The 19,132-nt window shown below is 46.6% G+C and overlaps 1 protein-coding gene across 2 annotated transcripts in view; it reads right to left on the reverse strand.

Annotated features, from left to right (window-relative positions):
• The window catches only part of LOC129707687 (phosphatidylinositol 4-phosphate 3-kinase C2 domain-containing subunit beta-like), a 177,868-nt gene extending 159,028 nt beyond the window's left edge, over positions 1–18,840 (reverse strand). Inside the window, exons 1-3 of one of the 2 annotated variants that reach the window (XM_055652882.1) lie at positions 18,647–18,840; positions 8,730–9,987; positions 4,428–4,543 (exon numbers count right to left, since the gene is read on the reverse strand). In XM_055652882.1, the coding sequence (XP_055508857.1) occupies positions 4,428–4,543; positions 8,730–9,935 (1,322 nt within the window). In that variant the 5' untranslated portion in view covers positions 9,936–9,987; positions 18,647–18,840. Of the gene's footprint in view, positions 1–4,427; positions 4,544–8,729; positions 9,988–16,255; positions 16,721–18,646 lie in introns of those variants that run through there. The other variant, XM_055652883.1, reaches the window with a different exon arrangement.
• Positions 18,841–19,132: the final 292 nt, after the last annotated feature.

Raw genomic sequence — 19,132 nt, forward strand, 5'->3', positions numbered from 1 at the left:
CCTGGAAATCTATTCCCGAGAGAGCAGAATGCTGGGGAGAGGATGAAGATTGGAGTGAAACGGATATACATTAAATGCTCGCAATAACGGACCTTTATATAGTGGACAAAATGTGTAGGAAAGAACTGCACATGCTGCTTTAAATCAAAGGCAAACACAAAATGCTGGAGTAACTCAGCGGGACAGGCTGCATCTCTGGAGAGAAGGAATGGGTGACGTTTCATGTCAGGTCTGAAGAAGGGTCTCGACCCGAAACGACACCCATTCCTTCTCTCCAGAGATGTTGCCTGTCCCGCTGAGTTACTCCAGCATTTTGTGTCTACCTTTATACTGTATATAGCGAATTTCAATTATAGCGGACCGAGGCTCCCGTTTGCACCCCCTCTCCACTTCCCCTACCACCGCTAGTTCCCCAGTGAGCTGGTGCCGCGCGGTGGGAGCCACCTGTTGTGGGGCGGGAGAGAGGGAGTGGCATGAAGATGGCGTGAGTACCGGGCCCGTCCCTGGTGCATCGCGTGTGGTGCCGGGGACTCTGCGGCCCACCGGATGTGAATCCCCCCCCTGGGTTAACCCATCACTACACTTCTTCCCTTGGGTTAAACTGTATCCCAAGCGACTGCGGGTGCTCAGAAGGCCCCGACCACGGATGAACACGGAGGGGAGGCTGGCTGGACTATGGTGCCATCCTCACCTTGGTGCCATTTATGTTATGTTGTGTCGTGGACTTTCTGTGTATGTGCTTTTTTTTTTTTTTTTTTTTTTATTCAATTTCAATTTTATTTTTAATATGTTTTTTATTATTTATTATTATTATTTTTATTTTTTTTGTGATTTTTTTTATGATACTGCCTGTAAGGGAAATTCATTTCGTTGTCTCAAATTGAGACAATGACAATAAATTTGAATACAATACAATACAAAACAATACATTATCCCCCCCCCCCCCCCCCCTTCTTCCCCCCTCACTCAGTTACAGTGGACAATTGATAATAATGGGCACTTCCTCCACCCGTGATCTAATGACAAATCTTGTGGCTTGGCCTCACAGCTCATTGAAAATAGAGGACAGAATCTTCCCAAGGTGGAGTGAATGATGAAGATCATTTGCAGACTGATTGAAAGTGAACAAGCAAAGCAAAATAATAGATAGCTGCGAACACTTCGGTAAACATGGACCAGGATAGTAAATGCTGAAACAGCTTAAAGCACTCAAAGAAACATATAAACAAGGCCAGGAAATGAGAGCAGAGGGTCATTAACAAAACTAAATTAAATTTAAAGATTTCTTGATTGGTGGCGATTAGCTGCCGGAGTTGAGATTAGGATAGATTTTACAAACTAGTGCTCCTGAGTTGTGCTAATATATGCAGAGGTCAGCTAATCCTTTCGTTCTGGAGGTACTCATTTATAAAATCTACCCAGCGCATATACCTGGCCTGATGGCAGTGTTCAAAACTCTGAATGCTTTGTCCATTAATCCAATGATATTTTTTAAGTTAAATTATTTTATTGCCTAGGATAAACACAAAATGCTGGAGTAAACCAGCGGGACAGGCAGCATCTCTGGAGAGATGGGATAGGTGATGTTTTGGGTCGTGATTCTTCTTCAGACTGAAGAACAAAAGAAGGGTCTCGACCTGAAATGTCATCCATTCCTTCTCTCCAGAGATGCTGCCTGTCTCGCTGGGTTACTCCAGCTTTTTTCTGTCCGTCTTCGGTTTAATCCAGCATCTGCAGTTCCTTCCTACATGCTTATTGAATTGCCTGTTTGTGGAACGGGGTTCTCCTGTGGTAATAGTGAGGAGGGGCAACAACACCTCCTCCACAGTAATTCTCAACACCACAAGGATGCATTCTCAGTCCACGACTGTACTCCCTAACACACTCACGACTGTGCAGTCAACGTCTCCTCTAACCCCATCTACATGTTTGAGGACGACACCACTGTGGCGGGCCGGATCACGAACAACAGCGAGGCAGGAATACACAAGAGAAATAGAGAGCATAGTGACATGGTGTCAGGACCACACTGTATTACTTTATGACTCCAAAGGAAATGGTTGAGAACTTGGTATTAATATTACCAACGATCTATCGTGGACCCACCACATAGATGCCACATCCAGCAAAGTACACAAATGCCTCTACTTTCTCAGGAGACTGAGGAAATTCAGCATGTCTCCAATGAGTCTTACAAACTTCTACAGATGCACCATTGAAAGTATACAGTCCAGTTGTATCACAACTTGGAACAGCTCTGCCCAAGACCACAAGAAATTGCAGAATGCTTTGGATGTAGCCCAGTCCATCACCCGTACCAGACGCCCCACCATCGACTCCATCTACACTTCACGCTACCAAGCACCAAACGAAGACTTGTCACAGCCAGGTCATTCCTTCTTTTTCCCCGCTCCCAACGAGCAGAAGATACAGAAGCATGATAGTGCATGCCACCAGACTCAGCAATAGCTTCTTCCCTTCAGTGACCGGGCTTCTGAATGGTCCTTCCATAAACTAGGGTACTGTCCGATTCACCTCTACCCCTTTGGGAACATTGGACTTTGTCTCTGGAACTGATGCGCTACAATGTTGAGAACTATATTCAGTAGTGTATCTTCTCCTTTGCTCTACCTATTGTACTTGAGTTTGACTATTTATGCATGGTTATATCAGATTTGATTGGATAGCATGCAAAACAAAGGTTGTGACATAATAAACCTATGCGTGAACCATTATACAATTATTATGCAATTTATTTATTGTCATTTGACCCTCAAATGAAGTTCAAACGAAATTTGGTTTCTGCAGTCATACAACAAGAAAAGAACCAAGACACACAACCACACAATTAACACCAACATCCATCTCAGTGGATCTCCTCCTCACTGTGATGGAAGGCAAAGTCTTTTCTCTCCCCTGTGTTCAATTCTTCTCCCGAGTATTGATATATAAAGGGTATGCTTAAAGATCAGAGAGTTAAAAAAACGGAAATGGAACCCAATGAGGAAACTGTGAGATGGAATTCACGAGATAGCCCCTCAAATAACTCAGCCTCAGAATAAAAGGTGAATGTGTGGAATTCATTGCCACAGCCGGCTGTGGAGGCTGTCATTGGGTATTTTTCAAGCGGAGATTGATCGGTCCTTGATTTGTACGGGTGTCAAAGGTTATGGGGAGAAGGCAGGAGAATGTGGTTGAGAGGGCAAAATAGGTCAACCATGATTGAATGGCGGAGCAGACTCGATGGGCCGAATTGCCTAATGGTCTTATGGTCTTATATCCCCATTTAAGTCTCGATGTTCAAAGAAACAAGATGCGTCACAATTTCTGTTCTTGTCAACATAATGTAAAGTATTTATTGTCTGGTATTTATCCCTATCCAGTAATGTTCACGTTTAGACAACTGAACTCAAGGAAGGTCTAACATACAGGTACACCACCACTTTTACAGCAACTTAGTGGTCTGGCCCTCTCTTTGAACCGAACAAAATCCCCCCTCCCCCCCCTTTCCCACTCCCCCCTCCCCCCACAGAAATCCCTCCAAAAATGCAGTGCCTAGGCAGGGTAAGCCCGTTGATCTCGACCTCATCGGAACTTCTGCTCTGATCGCCATGTCGAATTTGCTGCCTACAACTGGGGCTCTGGAGTTCCAGCCTGGCTGGAGCCGGCAGGTCTGTTCTGATAGCCGACTTCCGCGGTCGATCGGCGGGGTCAATACCTCAAACCCTCCCCCCCCCCCCCAGGCCGTGACCTCTGTTGATCCAACAAAACAGATAATCCAGAAAGGCCCTGGAACCAAGGGTGCCGGAAAATCGATGGTGGACCTGTACTTCCCGAGGAGGCCTTCCTGAGGTGTCACTCCCGCGGTGCCCGCCCGGAAGGTTCATCGGTCAACGGGACCAAGAACCCGCCCGAAGGCTTGGTGGTCGGCGTAACAGGGAGGGGGCTAAAGTCGTCGGATGTGAGGAACATGGGTCGGCGGGAAGGTGATCCGGAGTAATGCCTCCAGTACCTTCAAGGTCGACTGTCGGAGGCGCCCCCGGGACACAAAGATGGCCGGATGGGCCGACCAGACTTTGGACTTTGAATAATGGCGCCATAAATGCCAGTGCCCACGTGTGCAATACATGCAAAAAGAGTTTCACTGTACAGTGTATGTGATAAATATAGCACTATTGACTTTGTATAACTAACAGCGTGGGATTCGAGGACCGGAGCCTAGGGTGTCATATCCCCGCCGAACATCATCATCTCCATCATCATCAGCCATCACTCATCATCGTGGGATTGTCCTCCTGGTGGGTCCTCTCTGTCGGTCCAGAAACAGCTGAAGAGGCCGATCCTGGAGCCATGCACTTTATCAGACTGCGGGCGGGCATGGCTGGGCGGTGTGGGTGGTGGGATGTGGTTGGGCATTCAAGACTTACAGCTTTATGAAGTCGCAGAAGATGGCAGACTCCTTGTTGCTCCCCTCGTGTTTGTGCAGCAGCGACACCTGGCGACACTTTGAAGCCTCGTCTTTCGAATCGAAGGAAGTAGAGGACTGTGAGCAGGAATAAAGGACAACATGGAATTAGTGACAAAGACAGACCCAAAGTGCTGGGGTAACTCAGCTGGTCAGGCAGCTTCCCCGGAGATAAAGGATGGGTGATGTTTCGGGTCAACCGTCTCAAGACCCAGAAAAAGGTGCCACCAGGAGGACAATCACACTCCACTGCGTGATGGCCGATGATGTTGGTGTTCGGGAGGGGTGTGACGAACCCAACAGGCTACATGTACGGGGAAGGAATCTCAAGAAGGGTCTCGAACTGAAACGTTGCCTGTCCATACCCCTCCACAGATGCTGCCTGACCAGCTGAGTTACTCCAGCAGTTTGTGTCTTGCTCAAGATTCCAGCATCTGCAGTTCCTTGTGACTCCAGTTATACATATATGCTAGAACTTCCTTGAGTTTAGTTATGCTATCCAGAACATTATTGAACAAGTGTAACTACACGTTGAAATACTATTACTTAATGTCCACCAAAGGATTAGAGATATTAGACAATTTACAGAAGCCAATTAACCTACAAACCTGTACGTCTTTGGAGCGTGGGAGGAATCCGGAGCACCCTGAGAAAACCCATGCAGTCACAGGGAGAACGCACAAACTCCATGCATCTATGGAGCGAAGAAAATAGGCAACGTTTCGGATCAAAACCCTTCTTCAGACTGAAAGCAAACATGGCTGTGGTATCGGGTCTGGGTTAGGATGTAGTCGTAGATTTGGAGGGAAGGGGGAATCACAGAGGGGGGGGGCAGTGAGAGAGGAGGTTGTTAAACTGTCTTCGGAGAGAGGAGACAGAGTAGGCATACCTTGAGGAGATTTCGCAGTGGAGTAGACAAAATGTTTAAGAAAGAACTGCAGATGCTGGAAAATCGAAGGTAGACAAAAATGCTGGAGAAGCTCAGCGGGTGAGGCAGCATCTATGGAGCGAAGGAAATAGGGAACGTTTTGGGTTGAAACCCTTCTTCAGATATATATGTTCTCCAGATTAGAGAGATGGAGACACAAGTAACTGCAGATGCTGGGGTCTTGAGCAAAACACAAAGTGCTGGAGGAACTCAGGGGGTCAGGCAGCATCTGTACACGTAATGAACAGACAAAGTTTTGGCTCGGGGCCATTCTCCAGACTGATTGTAGTGGGGGGGGACGAAAGTTGGAAAAGAGAGGTGGGGGAGTGAGAAAGCCTGGTAAGTGATAGGTGGATACAGGTGAGGCAGGGGTTTAGTTGGCTTGTGAATAGAAGATTGGCTCTTTAAAAACTAAAAAAACGTCATTATTGGTGAAGTCAGCATCGTAAAGATTGCAATAACCGTCTCTGTTAGTTAATTACACCTTTCAAGCAGGATTAAAATCGGGGAGGAGGGATTGGGAGGCGTTTGGGTAGCAACGAAGAAAGGTCCTGACCAAAAGCTTCTGTTATCCATGTTCTCCACAGATGCTGCCTGACCCGCCGAGTTACTCCAGCACTCTGTGTCTTTTTTAACCAGCGTCGCTGGTTAATTTGGTCCACATCGCTGCCTCATCCTATGGAGGATAATCCAGCCCAACAAATCACTGGCTCAATAGCACCGCTTGTTCACATTGTCAACACTTTCATGTTACTGCACGGACTAGAGAGATAACCAAAGATTTTGGATGGGGTCTGTGTTTCCACGGTAACACAGAGTGCCTCAAGCCTAAAATCCCACGTATCAACCTTGTTTTCAACACGCTTTCTCTCAACCATCTCTCTGTACTTCACTTGCTAATCAGTTTCATTTGCAGGCTGCATTCATCAGAGCATCCACACTGATTTCATAATGATCTTGTCATCAAGCCATGTGTATCCGTGCTCCTCGCTCCTATTCGCCCCTCTCCTCCCTTCCTCTCTCCTCCTCTACCCTCACCTCCCCTCTCCTCTCCTCCCCTACCCTCTCCTTCTTCCCTCTCATCTCCTCCCCTTTCCCCCCTCCACTCCCCTCCTCTCCTCTCCACTCCCCTCCCAGCTCCTCCCATCTCCTCTCCTCACTTCCTCTCCTCTCTCCCCTTTCCCTCTTCTCTCCTTTCCTCCTCTCCTCTCTTCTCTCCTCTCTGCTTCCTCACCTCTCTCTCCTTTCCTCTCTTCCCTCCCCTCCCCGCCTACCATCTCCTCTCCTCCCCTCTCCTTCCCTCCCCTCCCCTCCCATACCCTCCGCTCCTTCCCTCTCCTCCACTTCCCCCCCTCCCCTCCCATCCTCTCCTCACCTCTCCCCCTCCTCTCCCATCTCCTCCCATCTCCTCTCCTCACTTCCCCTCCTCTCCTCTCTCCCCTTCCCTCCTCACCTCTCTCCCTTCCCCTCTTGTCTCCTTTCCTCCTCTTCTCTCTTCTCTTCTCTCCCCTTCCCTCCTCACCTCTCTCTCCCTTCCCCTCTTCCCTCTCCTCCCCCCTCCTCTCCTGCCCTCTTCTCTCCTCTCTGTTTCCTCTCCTCTCTGTTTCCTCTCCTTTCCTCTCCTCCGCTCTCCCCTCCTCTCTCCTCCTGTGCTCTCCTCTCTCCTCTCCCCTCTATTCTCCTATCATCTCCTGCTAGTACTCCCCCCCACTAGCTACTCAGCTCCTTCGTTCCCTCCTGTGCCAATGGTCATTGTCGAGCTGCTCTCTCTTTATTCTGCTCGCCGCAGTGAAGCAAGGCTCCAGATTCAGTCCCCCAGTGAAGTATTCATCTTGCAAGTCACCCCTTCAGTACACTGGCCATCATTAGAAGTACAGTGGCGTATTGTGCCCAATTAATCTACTTTATGGACACATTATGGTGTTTGGGTTTTAATAAAAGTGCAAATGAAAAATGTATTACAAAGCGGAATAATTTGTTATCTTCCCTTGCCCAGTTGATGCTGTTTGACTTATCTACAAGAGAGGCCCGTTTAGAATTTAAAGCTGGAAATTTATTTTTCAGTCCCAACTTTCCCAGCTGAAACTATTTGAGTACACAGAGCATAGAACATAGAACAGTGCTGCACAGGAATGGGCCATTCGGCCCTCAATGTCCGTACAATTTACAATTGTTACCAAAGCCAATTAAACTGCACACCTGTACATATTTGGTGTGGGAGGAAACCTGAGCACCTGGAGAAAACCCATGCAGGTCACAGGGAAAACGTACAAAGTCCATACAGACAGCACCCGTAGTCAGGATTGAACCAGGTACTCTGGTGCTGTAAAGCAGCAACTCTACCGCTGTGCCACTGTTTGTTTACATTGATGCCAAGCTAGACGATTCTCATCTGCCTGCCTTTGATCCATGTCCCCCCACTGCCTGCATATCCATGTGCCGATCTAAAAGCCTCTTAAGCGCCTCTATAGTATCTGCCTCCACCATCACCCGTGGCAACGTGTTCCAGGCACCCTCCACCCTCTGTGTAAAACATTTTCCCCATGCATCTCCTTCCAACATTGGTATTCACACCTTAAAGCTATGCCTTCTGGTCTTTGACATTTCCACTCTGGGGAGAGGAGTTCTGACTGTCTAGCCTATTTCTGGATCTCTAGATAGTAGGAGAAGCAGTGATTGATTTTAATACATATGGATTTCAATTCAACATCACCATCTTGTTCTTGGAGACCCAAGACACTGCAAATATTGTAATCAAGAGCAACAAACAGCGACACAATGATATTACTCTTTCTCTCCACAGATGCTGCCTGACCCGATGAGTTTCTTCTATTTAAACCAGCATCAGCAGTTCTATCCTACACAACGTTCCCACACTAACTGTTTTCTAACTACACTGTTATACATCTTTGTCAGATCAATGGAATAGTGTTAATTGCAGCTGAACAATCAAGGACTTGCAAAAAATCAGTATTTGCAGCATCTCTCTGACAATACAGATATCTAACAGGATTGATAAAACTTCCACTTCCAGACTATTACCATATCACCATTACCAAAGCATTGATAAAACCTACTGCAGACACAAGGAACCTCTGATGCTGGTTTACAAAAAAAAGACACAAAGTGCTGAAGTTACTCAGCGGGTCAGGCTGCATCCCTGGAGAACATAGATAGGTGACATTTTGAAGTCTGAAGAAGGTCCCCTACCTGAGACGTCACCTATCTCCCAGAAATGCTGCCTGACCCGCTGAGTGACTCTAGCACTTTGTGTCAGTTTCCGATGAAACCTCCACTTCCAGATTGATAACATTCCCATTCCCATACATTACTTACTGTGATTTTTCTGGGTGGCGGCGATGATTTGTGGTTGGAGATGGGAGAGACTGGGATTGTTGGCTCCGTCCGAACATCCGGCTGAGGAAAATTCATGGATGAGGCCGGTGGAAATAGCCCCCAGGCCTCATTCAAAGTAGGATCTGTTTTGTGAGTATTTGGTGGTTCAGGGAACGATGTAGTGCCTGAGCTTTGGTCACTGATGTTTGTGCCTAATTGTCCCAGTGTCTCAAAACCAATCGGTATCTGTGGAGGATCAGGGGAGATGCAACCTTCATCAGTTTTTGGTGTTTGTATGAAAGGGTTAAACATACTTTCTGTCTGTATTTGATGTTCTGGTTCTTTACTTGGGCCCATTTTAGAAGTTGCAGGAGATTGTTTGGGTGAATGAGGGCCGGCTGGGATGACATCTTGAAGCTGAGGAGTAAACTCTTGCTGATAACCACCTGCCTGTTGCTGGAGATCAGAGTTGAAGCGATGAGCATCGCCTGGAGTCGGGAAAGGTTCTGCCACAACGGGTGGCATTGGCTGGTCGAACGAGAACCAGTGAGAATCAAGACTCGTCAAGGGACCTATTTTTCCCAAGGAAGGCCTCGATGGAGTTGGCATTTGAAGAGCAGCATTCATTGGGTTTGGGGATAATACTTGCTGGGGACTAAGTGGATAGGGGGCAGCTTTGGTGCCTGGTGTTTGCATGGCAGCCAGGTCTCGTGGACCTCCCACTACCATTGCTGCAGCACGTTCAACTTCAGGATCCATCTGAAAACTGGAAGGGTCTTGTCCATAGTGGTGACTTTGGTTTGATGGGAGGTTCCAACCAACAGGATTTTCCTGCAGATATGTTGTACCCCAAGCATCTCGTGCACTGGGGGACACAAACAATTCCTGATTCACTTTGCCTTGTTGCCCAAAGTCAAATCCATGACCGGCAGTCCCTGGTGTATGATGGGCTTGCTGACACTCCAGATACAATGGTGGGTAAGATGGCGAAACCATTTCATAATTAGGCAGCGGAATCATTGCATTCTCAGCGTCTGGGCTCCGTTGAATGTGGCCTGGTCTGGGCATTGTCCGAGGCCATGCTGTTGGTGCACCACTTTCTACTTCCATGCAATCCAATTGCCATCCATACGGAGCCTGGGCTGGTGGGTAAAGAGAGGGACTCTGTGGAGAGGGATGATCACCTGGTAACCTCCAAGCATCCATCTTAATTGCTCCTGTCCAAGGAATAGGGTTGGGGCAGTCAAATCAGAGCACTCTGAAAAACAAGAAAGTGTGTCAAAAGGGGTAACAGATAAGGAGAGAAGGGAAGTAAAATATGAAGCCAGAGGGAAGGATATGGGTGGAAGGGGTCAGGGAGAGGTGAAAGACGGGGAGACAAAAGGGGAAATGGAGGATTTGGGGATGGGAGGCGAGTGTATAGAGGAGCAGAAAGGAGTAACTGGGGAATAGGTGGGAGAAATGGAGTCGGGGGGGTGGGGGCATGGGAATGAGTTTACTCATCGATGATATAGAACATTCCACAATATATGAAACTCTGAATACTGCCCCAAACTGGCACCGTGCACGCAACGTTGAACAAAGAGTTTTGGATCTAAATGAAGTCTATCGTGGTTTAATCTGGTTGTTAAGTGAACTATGTGGGCGGGGAGGGGCATTCGGCTGCTTGACTCGTTTAACCAAAGCTTCAAGCATTTTGTTTCCTCGTTTGTCTGGAGGCAGCAAGTTGTTCATCAACTTGTTGCCTTATCACTTACAGGAACAAAATGACCAACAGACACAGGAAAGTTGAGCAAAAATCAAAGTATTGGAGGCACTCTGGAACTTCAATAAGAGGTCCTGAACCAAAATGTCGTCTGCCCATTCCCTCCGCAGAGGGAAGATTGGATGTGGGGGAAATGCTTCTATGTGAGAGAGACAAGACTGTAAAATACTCATGGAATCATAGAGTCCTGCAGCATGGAAACAGGCCCTTTGACCCAATGTTCATACTGACCAAGATGCCCTGTCTAATCTAGTCTCATTTGGCTGTGTTTGGCCCATAGCCCTCTAAACCTTTTCTATCCACGTGTGTGTGTGTGTGTGTGTGTGTGTGTGTGTGTGTGTGTGTGTGTGTGTGTGTGTGTGTGTGTGTGTGTGTGTGTGTGTGTGTGTGTGTGTGTGTGATGTTGTGTGTGTGTGTGTGTGTGTGTGTGTGTGTGTGTGTGTGTGTGTGTGTGTGTGTGTGTGTGTGTGTGTGTGTGTGTGTGTGTGTGTGTGTGTGTGTGTGTGTGTGTGTGTGTGTGTGTGTGTGTGTGTGTGTGTGTGTGTGTGTGTGTGTGTGTGTGTGTGTGTGTGTGTGTGTGTGTGTGTGTGTGTGTGTGTGTGTCTGTGTGTGTGTGAGTGTGATTGTTTGTGTGTGTGTGTGTGTGTGTTTGTGTGTGTGTGGTTGTGTATGTGTGTGTGTGTGTGTGTGTGTGTGTTGTGTATGTGGTGGGGGTGTGTTGTGTGTGTGGTGTGTGTATGGCTTCTGTGTATTGTGCATATTTATGTGTGCAGTGTGTGTGTGTATGGCTTGTGTACACAGTGTGTGTTATGGTTGTGTGTGTGCGATGTATGAGAGTGTGGATATGTAATGTTAGTGTGATGTGCATGCATGTGTGGTATGTGTGTGTGTGTGTGTGTTTCCATGTTTTATACTGTATGCATCTAAATGTACAAAACTGTCTCATATTTAAGTTGCCCTTTTCTGTTCCATTGAAATTGCCCCAGACACTGGCACAGCGGTAGAGTTGCTGCCTTACAACGCTTGCAGCGCTGGAGACCCGGGTTCCATCCCGACTACGGGTTCTGTCTGTACGCAGTTTGTACGTTCTCCCCGTGATCCATGTGGGTTTTCTCCAAGATCTTCAGTTTCCTCCCACACTCCAAAGATGTACAGGTATGTAGGTTAATTGGCTTGGTGTATGTGTAAATTGTCCCTAGTGTGTGTGGGATACTGTTAACATGTGGGCACCGTTGGTCGGCGTGGACCCAGTGGGCTGAAGGGCCTGTTTCCACGTGGTATCTCTAAAACTAAAATATAAAACTAAAACACTAAAATGCTTTCACAGACAATGAGGGACATTTTGGCAACTTTTGGTAAAGACACTTGGATGGGATGGGATGGGAAGGTACATGGATGGGAAGATTTAGAGGGATACGGCCCAAGCCTGGGCAGGCGGGACTAGTGTAGATGGGGCACCTTGGTTAACATGGACAAGTTGGCCCAAAGAGCATGTTTCCCTGCTGCACAACTCTATGACACAAAGTACTGTTGAAGTGTGGTCACTGCTGCAATGTAAGCAGCCAACTTGTACTGAGCAAGTTCCCACAACGTAATGTGAAGAGATGAAAACCCAGCAGCTCATGCAGCATCTCTGGAGAACATGAATCAGGTATGTTTCTGGCCGGGACCCTTTTCGAGACTGAAGCATCGCCTATCAAATTCCTCCAGGGATGCTGCTTCACCCACTGAGTTACTCCAGCACTTAGTGTCTTTTTTTTTGTAAACTAGCATCTGCAGTTCCTTGTGTCTACAATACGAGGGAGCATTGGGAACACAGAGCACAGATACTAACATTTGTAAAGGGGAAAAGAGGTGAGCTACAGCATTTTTGGGAAGACATTTTAGTCAGAAATAAAAACTGCAATGTGAGCACTTAACGAAGGTGCAAAACAGAAGGAACGAAAACTAGAGATACAAGGAACTGCAGATGCTGGAACATTGAGTAAAATACAAAGTGCTGGAGTAACTCAGCGGGTCAGGAATCATCTGTGGAGGAATGAACAGGCGACTTTTTGAGTCTGGACACTTCTTCAAATGTACACTGAAAACCGTAACGACCTTGGTAAGGCCATCAAAAAGGCCAAAATGGACTTCTGCAAGCTGGAGGATGAAATCGATGTTCGGCAACTGTGGTGGGGTTTGAATGCTATCACCTCCTACAAGGCGAAATCAGGAGGCAGCACAAATGTCATCGAAGCGTCACTCCCTGATGAGCTCAATGCGTTTTACACACGCTTTGATAGGGAGAATAATGATGTGCCTTCCCGAGCCCCCATTTGCCGTGATGGTATTTCATTCACAGTCACATAGGCCAACGTCAGACGATACGTCAGGGGAGTGAACCCTCGGAAAGCGCCTGGACCTGATGGTATATCCGGTCGTGTTCTAAAAATCTGTGCGGACCAACTGGCTGGAGTTTTTACGGACATTTTCAACCTCTCACCTCTGAAGTCTGAGGTTCCCACCTGCTTTAAAAGAGCATCAATAATACCGGTGCCCAAGAAGAGCAATGTCTGTGGCGATGAAATGCTTTGAGAGGTTGATTATGGAGATAATCAACTCCTACCTCGACAAGAACCTGGACCCACTGCAGTTCACTTACCGCCACAACAGATCAATGGTGGATGTGATCTCACTGGTTCTCCACTTTTGCTCTGGACCACTTGGACAACAAAAACTCATATGTCAGGTTGTTATTCATTGACTACAGCTCGGCGTTTAATACCATCATCCCCTCCCAGCTGGTTACCAAACTCTCAGATCTGGGTCTCTGGCCATCCCTCACCAATTGGATCCTCGACTTCCTCATCCACAGACCACAGTCTGTCCGTATTGGTGGAAATGTGTCATCCTCGATAACAATCAGCATGGGAGCAGCTCAAGGCTGCGTGTTCAGCCCCCTGCTGTACTCATTCTATACTCAGGACTGTGTAGCTGGACACAGTGCGAACTCCATCTTCAAGTTCGCTGACGACACCACTATTGTGGGACGAATCACTGTTGCTGACGAGTCAGAGTATAGAAGTGAGATCGACCGACTGACCAAATGGTGCCAGCACAATAACCTGGCTCTCAACACCAGCAAAACCAAGGAACTGATTGTGGGCTTTGGAAGGGGTAGGATAGGGACCCACAGTCCCGTTTATATCAACAGGTCGATGGTGGAAAGGGTCAAGAACTTCAAATTCCTGGGCATGAATATTTCAAAAGACCTTTCCTGTTCCCAGCACACTGATGCTATTATAAAGAAAGCACGTCTGCGTCTCTACTTCCTGAGAAGATTACGGAGAGTCGGTATGTCAAAGAGGACTCTCTCGAACTTCCCTCAGGTGCACAGTAGAGAGCACACGGTTGCATCGTGGCCTGGTTCGGCAACTTGAACGTCCAGGAGCGGAAAAGAATGCAGAAAGTTGTGACCACTGCCCAGTCCATCATCGGCTCTGACCTCCCCACCATCGAAGGGATCTATCGCAGTCACTGCCTCAAAAAGGCTGCCAACATCATCAAGAACCCACACCATCCTGGTCACACACTCATCTCTCCGTTGCCATCGGGAAGAAGGTACAGGAGCCTGAAATCTGTAACATCCAGATTCAGGAACAGCTTCTTCCCCACAGCCATCAGGCTACTAAACACAACATCACACAAACTCTGAACTATAACAGCCTATTGCACTTTATCTGTTTATTTATGTGTATATATATTATCTATGGTATGTACATAGACACACTGTTCTATATTATGCCTACAATATGCTGTTGTGCTGCAGCAAGCAAGAATGTCATTGTCCTGTCTGGGACACATGATAATAAACTCTCTTGACTCTTGACGAACTATAAATCACTGAAAACTTTAACTGTAATGGTCAAAACAATAAGCAAAGAGGGAAGAGAGGTGATTATCTCAGGGAAGAGATGATATTAGTGGAGAAACAAAAAACTCAAAGGAAAAGTGGAGAAAGATTTTTCTCATTTTCACAAATGAGAGACAGCATCTAAATGGGTGGCGCGTAGACTTTTTTTACAAAATGTAGACACAAGGAACTGCAGAAGTCTCGAGAAAAACACAAAGTGCTGGAGGAACTCAGCGGGTCAGGCAACATCTGCGGAAGGAATGAACACACTGATCAGGAAGGCTGGGGGCGGAGTTGGATCCATGGGAGGTGATCTTGGAGGGGAGGATGCTCCTCAAACTGCGGAGCATCCCGGATAATATAGCTCACCCCCTCCATGACACACTGGTCGTCCTGAGGAGTACATTCAACAAAAGACTGTTTCCACCAAGATGCAGCACAGAACGCCACTGGAGATCCTTCGTCCCTGCGGCTATCAAACTGTACAACTCCTCTCCCTTCTGTCATGGGATGGACTGACCCCTGCACACTAGCACCACCCTACGAGTGACAGGTTTTACAATTTTAACGGAGCCAATTATCCTACATCTTTGGAGCGTGGGAGGAAACCGGACCTCCCGGGGAAACCCCACGCAGGTTACAGGGAGAACATACAAACTCCATACTGACAGCATCCACAGTCACGAACCTGGGTCTCTGGCGCTGTAAGGCAGCAATTCTACTGCTGCGCCAGCATGCCATCAGTTACTCCAGCATTCTCTACTTCTACAATATTTGGTAATTGACTGACAAACAAACACCCCCTCCCCTTTTCATTTTTATTTTATCCATCTTCCCCTCTCTACCCTGTGTCCCACCCGGACTCACACCCATTTCTCCTCTCCCTCCTACATTCCTTCCTCTGGCTTCACAATTCACTCCTCTTCCATCCTTGTCTCACATCTTTCTTCTTTTCATCTCTGCCCACCCATCCGCCTATCAAAAATCTCCCTCATATGTATCCACCCATCACTCGCCCGACTTTGTCCTGCCCCCACCTCTCTTCCAGCTTTCTCCCTCCACCCACATCACAATCAGTCTGAAGAAAGGTCTCGATCCGAGACATCACCTATCCACATTCTCCAGAGATGCTGCCTGACCCACCGAGGCCGAGGTAATCCACGACATTGTGTCTTTTTTTTTGCAAAACCAGCACCTGCAGTTCCTTGCGTCTACAAGGAAATCTGCTTATCCAGCAGTTTACATTCCTGGTAAAATCGTACTTTGATTGACTGGTTTTATCCTTCTGATACTTCCGATTTATTTTTGGAACGAGAAGAATTCCCAGTTATAGATGTCGGAGAGAAGGCTGAATTTCAACCTGTCATTTAGCTGACAGCACAGGAAGTCTCTCTGCCCCGTTTACACAATTGGGACATCAACTATCATCCCTTTAATAGTCCTGCTCTTTCAACCAATTACCCAATCCTCTCCTGCACGATTCATAACCTCTGCATCGACGGCCACTTTCAATGTGAGATTTTTATATTCCTAATCAATCCAATGATGAAAAAATGAACCATTTCCGCACTTATTATTACACTACCACCTTATACATTTCCCAATTAGTGGCCCAAAGATTAAAGTCATATTTACTCCGTGTGGCTGAACCATCCAGAGAGCAAGTGATCTCCCAGGCCTCGATACAAGAGTCTTTTTGTGTCACCACTTGTGGCTCAACTCATCTCCCTCAGTCAAAAATACTTAATGGACGAATTAATTCACCACTGCCCAGAAACATTATTTAATTTAACCTTCAGAAGAGCAGCATAAGCTCAAGAGAGAGCAGTTTTAGCTGTGTTAGTTTTACCCGTTCTTCAAAGATACCTGAAGATATTTGATGTGTTGTCAATTGATCTGGGAGACAGAATCCAGAAATCCCATGGTGGTGGATTACAGGAGCCTCAAGGCAGAGAGAGATTCCCTCAGTCCTGGAGTTAAACTGAGCTGGAGGAACAACTCCCTGGGATCAGTTGAATCCACAATGGCCGTGCCTCCTCAGTCGACCCAAGCTGCCGTCTGCTAGACTGTTTACACTGGCACGGTCAAGGTGATCACATGACAAACTGGAGAGCAGTGAGCAGGGGTTTTGGTTTCAATATCACTGCTCTTGTTTAATCCCAAGATGGCTGTGATACCATTTTGCTACTGCTGTGACTGAGTAGTTTAGGTTCACTCAATTCGACTGTTATCTGAATGTACATTTAAAAACAGGCTTGTTAAACAATCAGGACGTCACTGAGGCACAGCTGGTAGAGCAGCTGCCTCACAGCACCAAAGGCCCGGGTTCAATCCTGACCTCCGGGTGCTGCCTGTCGGTGTGTAAAGTTGGCACTGTCTCCCTGTGACCACTACGGTTTCCTCCTGGTGCTCCGGTTTCCTCCCACATCCCAAAGACACGTGGGTTTTCAGGTTAATTGTCCTCTGTAAACTGTCCTTGGTGTGTAGGGTGTGGATGAGAATGCGGATTGATAACGTAGAACGGGCTCGCGTGGTCGTGCGCGAGGATGCCGTATTTCAATTCAAAATTCAATGTTATTGTTCATTTGGACCCTTTGAGTCCAAACAAAATTTTCTGCAGCATACAACAAACAAATAGAAACATAATTTACATTTTACCTAAACATCCATCACATTGCTGTGATGGAAAGCCAAAAAAAACTTATCTCTCCACTGCACTCTCCCCCCCCCCCACCCCCCCCCCCCCCGATGTCCCCCCCCGAGTCAAAGTCGTAGAACGAGCGATCGGTGGTCGGTGCGGACTTGTTGGGGTGAAGGGCCTGTTTTCATGCCGTATTTGTAAACTGAACACGCTCTCCTTTGCCTATTTCCACAGTAATACATAAACATATTATAACACAAAGAACTGCAGGCGTTGGTTTACAAAAAAAGACACAAGATGCTGGTAAGATCTGGCTGCATCACTGGAGAACATGGATAAGTGATGTTTCAGGGTAGGGCCTTTCTTCAGGCTGATTGTGGTGGGGGGGAGGGGGGGGGGAGAAAGTTGGCAGAGAGAAGGGGCAGGGTAATGCTTGGCAGGTGATAGGTGGATACAGGTGAGAGAGGTTTATGATGGGCAGATTGTTTGGCAAAGGCTAGAGATGAAAAGACAAAAGGTGTGAGATAAGAAAAGAAGAGGTGAAAATTCAACTGTCCTACCTCTCCCTGGAGCTAATACCCTCCACTCTGTAGATCAGTCGCTCTATTCCTTGTCCATGTATATTCCTGTATTCCTAGCCCCCAGCAGAGGCTTTGTCTGTATCTGGATGCCTCACGGCCATGAAACTTTATATGAAGTTAAACTGCTTGCCGTTATTAACACAACTTCATACACACTGCAGGCAGCATTCTGGTAAATCTCTTCTGCACTCTCTCCAGAGCCTTCACATCGTTCCTGTAATGGGGCAACCACAACCGCTGCAATACTCCAAATGCGGCTTTAACCATAGTCCTCCGAAACTGAAACATGACTTCCCGACTCGTATGCCCAATGTTTGTAATGTATGGCTGCAGAAACGGCATTTCGTATGGACATCAAGGGGTCCAAATGACAATTAAATGTATCTTGTATCTTGTATCTTGTATGTCCCGACCAACGAAAGCAAGCATTTACTATAAGCCCTCTTTACCACTCTGTCCACATGTGTTGCCACTTTCAGGGAGCTATGAATTTGGACCCCAAGTTCTCTCTGTCTTGATAGTCTCTATACTTTCCCTTTACATTCGACCTCTCAAAGATGCTTTTTATCATTCAACTGTACTTTAATTCTGCCTCTCATTTCCCAATTATTTTATCTTGCTATTTAACCTGCTTAATGCAGGGTTGAAACTTCACCGCTCCTTTGTGAAAAATATCTCAGGAATGCATATATAGTTAAAATATTCATGATTATTGTAGATCCTGATTTAATACCATACCTTAAACCAAGTAAAAAAAAACATAACCCATGTCTATTAAATCTCCTTTCTAAAATCAATTTCAAGCATATTGCAGATTGCACCTTTAAGTATTCTATGCAAAAGTTCACAGTTGAATTCCTCCTGCTATTGATGTATGGATTAGAAGCCTCATATCCGTAGTTAACTGGCACTTTACAACTGATAACTTGCCTCCAATTAATGATTAAACTGTGACTCAAGTACATGAAACACACCACTGCCGTTCTTATAGAAAGTTCTATCAATGTTGATTTGATTTGATTTGAATACGTTTACCTTTTCAAGTTGAGAGCAGTCAGGTTTCTCTTAACTTCCAGCGAACTTTCAAAAACAGAAAGTAAAAGAGGAGCACATTTCTATATGTGCAGATTGCAACACTTGAGTGGTTTAAGTAATGTTAGCAAACCAGATATGCAGCCCAGAACAAGACGGAAAATACTCTGTTCCAGTAATAAACCCTGGCTGGGAAATGGACAAAACAGGTTTAGATTCTGTAACACACGGAACTGCATTTGTAGTTTACAGAAAATAGGTGCTTTACAGAAAAAGGTGTACAGAAAATAGGTGCCATTCGGCCCTTCGAGCCAGCAGCGCCATTCAATATGATCATGGCTGATCATCCAGAATCAGTACCCCGTTCCTGCTTTTTCCCCATATCCCTTTATTCCATTAGCCCTAAGAGTTAAATCTAAAGGGGCTGTCCCACTGTACGAGTTAATTCAAGAGCTCTCCCGAGTTTAAAAAAAAATCAAACTCGTGGTA

The sequence above is a fragment of the Leucoraja erinacea genome, chromosome 22 (assembly GCF_028641065.1).
Source record: "Leucoraja erinacea ecotype New England chromosome 22, Leri_hhj_1, whole genome shotgun sequence".
NCBI classification, from domain to species: Eukaryota; Metazoa; Chordata; class Chondrichthyes; order Rajiformes; family Rajidae; genus Leucoraja; species Leucoraja erinaceus.